Here is a 3673-nt window from a genome sequence, read left to right on the forward strand (position 1 = left end):
AGACTGAGAAGAACAAAAAGAGGGGCAGGCTCTGAAGGCACTGACTGCTGAATCCTGTAACGCTAGCAAAGAGGGGGAGTGCCAATTCTCAAGGAGGCCGCAGTTAAAGGGGGGAGACGCGGTCAGGGTAGTCGGCTAACACCGAGGCTCCCGGACACGCCCCCGGACGACGCCTCCAGCGTGCTGTGAATGCACACTTCAACCAGGGGGATCGCGTTGAGAGGTTAGGCTTCTACTGGCGTTGGCAGTGGGCAGCGCAACGAAGACACCTCCCTCCTGACCACTGGAGCCTGGCCGGGCGCGCGCGCTGACCGAGCCACCCGCCCGGAACCTCCGGCTGAGGCCCCGCTCACCTTGCACTTGAAGCCGGCGGCGGGCGGTAGCAGCTCCCGCAGCAGGGCCTTGGCCACCTCGCGGCTGGACTCCTCGCTCACGAAATGCAGGTTAAGCACCTCGTACGCCTCGAACTTAGCGAGGCGCAACAGGGAGCGGATCGCGACGCGGGCCTTGGCCTGTAGCGCGGCATTGTGTTCCGCCTTGGTGAACATCATCAGCAGGTGGTAGTCCACCGGCCCGGCCCCGCCGCCCTCCAGGCTCTTGGCCTTAGCACCCGGGGCCGGCGCCACGGAGCCCTGCGCCAGCTCCGGCACCAGCGGCGAGGGTGCGGCGGGGGCTCCGGCGCGGGCCTCCTTCAGCCTCTTGGTGGCGCTGGAGAAGGTCTCCCGGCCGGAGCCGAGGTAGTAGAAGGCACAGACGGCAAACGCCGCGGCCAGCAGCAGCACGCAGTAGTGGGAGCGCACAGCGCCCAGACGCGCCATGGCCCGAGCGCATGGGGGCGCGCCTCGGAGGAGACCCATGCGCCACCCGCCCGCAGACAGGGCGGCCGGGGAGCCGCAGCGGAGAACAGTACCCCTGCAGCTACTTAGTAGCCCCGGCGGCGGGCGGCAGCCATGGCGGAGGCGGAGCCGCACTGCCAATCCTCGGGCGCTGATGCGCCGAGAGGCGGGGCCAGGGCTGCCCGGCAGCCGCTGGGTCCTAGGCTCAGAAGGATTACATCGGGGATGCGCCGCGGGTCCGGAGGAGCCGCCCCAGAGTGGTCAGAGAAGCAGGTGAGGACTCGGACATACAGGCCAGCTGGCTGTACCGTCCGTGAAAAATGGCCCTCTTAAGTGCCCAGCCCCAGACGCTAGAAACCGAAGCTAAGACTTCGGTAGCAAAAAGACTAAACTGGACTCACAAAGAAAAATTTTCTCTCTAGCATTTTCCACCCTAATTTCTTGAAGGCTTTAAGTCCTCTCCCCGACTCCTTTCACACCTTGGAGACTATCTGGGGCTAAAGAATTTAAACTAGCAACTCCCTCCCTATTCTCGGTGAAGTAGGATTGACACTCGAGGTGTAAATGGCCTGCTCACCTCACTTGGCACCTCTGAGGCGGACTGGAGGCAATCTAAAGGATACTTTTTTTTTTAATTTTTAACTTTAACACTTTAAAAGAGGCTTAATATGTACCCGGTAGTTTTGCAAATTCTTAACTGAGGCATAACTGAGGTCACTTGCCCAGGGTCACACAGTGGCAGGTTTGACGATAGAGTTGGACACTGCCAACTACACAAAAACCCATTAACTTGAGTCTTCTGAGGACCAATGACACACTACAGTGTTTATGTAAACATGTACAAGTGGTCTGCATGCTTGAAAGAGGTGCAGGTGAAAATGCAGGCACAAATTCAATCATAAATTCTCTCACCCGTTTACTGTGCCATGACATTATTTCTCAAAGTGTGGTCCCCAGAACCACAATTCATCTCGTTTTTAACTCTTCTTCTTTTCAGTTGGAGCAACACTTCTCTGAAAAACCTTGGACCTCTAAAGAATGCTTAGCAACAAGTTCAATACATGCAACTCACCTTGGCGGGGTGGGGGGGGGAACGATAGCAGAATTATCTCACTTTAGTAACAGGTATTACTTTAGTTCATTTAATCCACACAGCTCTAAGAGGTAGAGGTATTATTTGCTTATTTGCACTTTACAATTGAGGAAATAGAGATTTAGAGAAGTGAACTGCCCAAATCAAGTTGGCTAGTAAATAATGGATCCCCCCTCAAGCCATACCACTTCCAAAGCCCAAACTTCCAGCCAAGATTAGCACTGAAAGTGGTAACTCAGAATCTGAGTTGTGTGTATTTTACCACAAGCTTCAGCAGATGACATTGTGGTTAAGAGAGCTGGATTTGGGCGTGGCGGGGGGGGGGGCGGAGCAAGATGGCAGAGTAGGAAGACCCTGAGCACAGCCGCTCCCACAGGCACCAGAGACTTGGATTTACAGCTAACTAGGAGTCGTTAGACTTCAGGGGAGGTACTTGATCTCTCTGAGCTGCAATCATACCCCTATGTAACATGGGGCTTGTGTTTTTCACCCCAGGCTCCAGCAGAGGACATTGTGGTTAAGAGAGCGGGATTGGGGGGGGGGGGGGGGGGGGGCGGAGCAAGATGGCAGAGTAGGAAGACCCTGAGCACAGCCGCTCCCACAGGCACCAGAGACTTGGATTTACAGCTAACTAGGAGTCGTTAGACTTCAGGGGAGGTACTTGATCTCTCTGAGCTGCAATCATACCCCTATGTAACATGGGGCTGATATTAGTACTTATGCCTCATAGGGTTATGAGAGATAATAGATAAAAAGCAGTTAGAATAGTGTCTGACACTTAGTAAACAATAAATATAAACTATGCTAGAAACACCAAACTCTAAAACAAAGTCTAAATATCCAACAAGTACAAAATACAGTTTAGCAACCATAGCTTTTCTAGAGTATTTACAAATTCTAAACCCCAATATCCATTAAGACGTTATTACATGTACCACAGAATCTCCACCACTGTGTGCTACCATTGTATTATTACATTCTAATTATTGTTCATTAATAAGGGGGAAATAATTCTGGAATTGTACCTTTTAGTCCACCCACCTACACCATCAATAAGGTGGATTTTTCCTCTGCCATTTATTCTGGAATTTATTCAACAAATATATTTTTTCAGACCTTTATAAGATCACTACTCCTGGAATTTATGGATAACAAATGAATAACAAGATAATTTAAATTTTACATAGGAAGTCAGTAGACACAGGAAAATACTCAAGAGACTGGTCTTTTCTCCAAGCTTCTTCATCCTCAATTCTTTGACCATAAAGAAAAATTAATGTGTTATGTTAATGTGTTATGTGAATCAGCAGGATGATGGTAAAATGTTCATTGGAGGCTTGAGCTGGGATACAAGCAAGAAAGATCTGACTGAATATTTGTCTCGATTTGGGGAGGTTGTAGACTGCACCATTAAAACAGATCCAGTCACCGGAAGATCAAGAGGATTTGGATTTGTGCATTTCAAAGATGCTGCTAGTGTTGATAAGGTTTTGGAACTGAAAGAACACAAGCTGGATGGCAAATTGATAGACCCTAAAAGGGCCAAAGCTTGGGGAAGGAACCCCCCAAAAAGGTTTTTGTGGGTGGATTGAGCCCAGATACTTCGGAAGAACAAATTAAAGAATATTTTGGAGCCTTTGGAGAGATTGAAAATATTGAACTTCCCATGGATACAAAGGCAAATGAAAGAAGAGGATTTTGTTTTATTACATATACAGATGGAGAGTCAGTAAAGAAATCGGTA

At 50.0% G+C, this 3673-nt stretch overlaps 1 protein-coding gene across 1 annotated transcript; it reads right to left on the reverse strand.

The window, feature by feature from the left end:
- Positions 1–224: 224 nt before the first annotated feature.
- Positions 225–1106, reverse strand: LOC114485329 (xyloside xylosyltransferase 1-like). Its single transcript, XM_055083418.1, has one exon. It carries the CDS (start codon positions 855–857, stop codon positions 225–227), a length of 633 nt encoding a protein of 210 aa, XP_054939393.1. The 5' UTR covers positions 858–1106.
- Between the last annotated feature and the right edge of the window lie 2567 nt (positions 1107–3673).

This window comes from Physeter macrocephalus, unplaced genomic scaffold, assembly GCF_002837175.3.
Source record: "Physeter macrocephalus isolate SW-GA unplaced genomic scaffold, ASM283717v5 random_1241, whole genome shotgun sequence".
NCBI lineage: Eukaryota > Metazoa > Chordata > Mammalia > Artiodactyla > Physeteridae > Physeter > Physeter macrocephalus.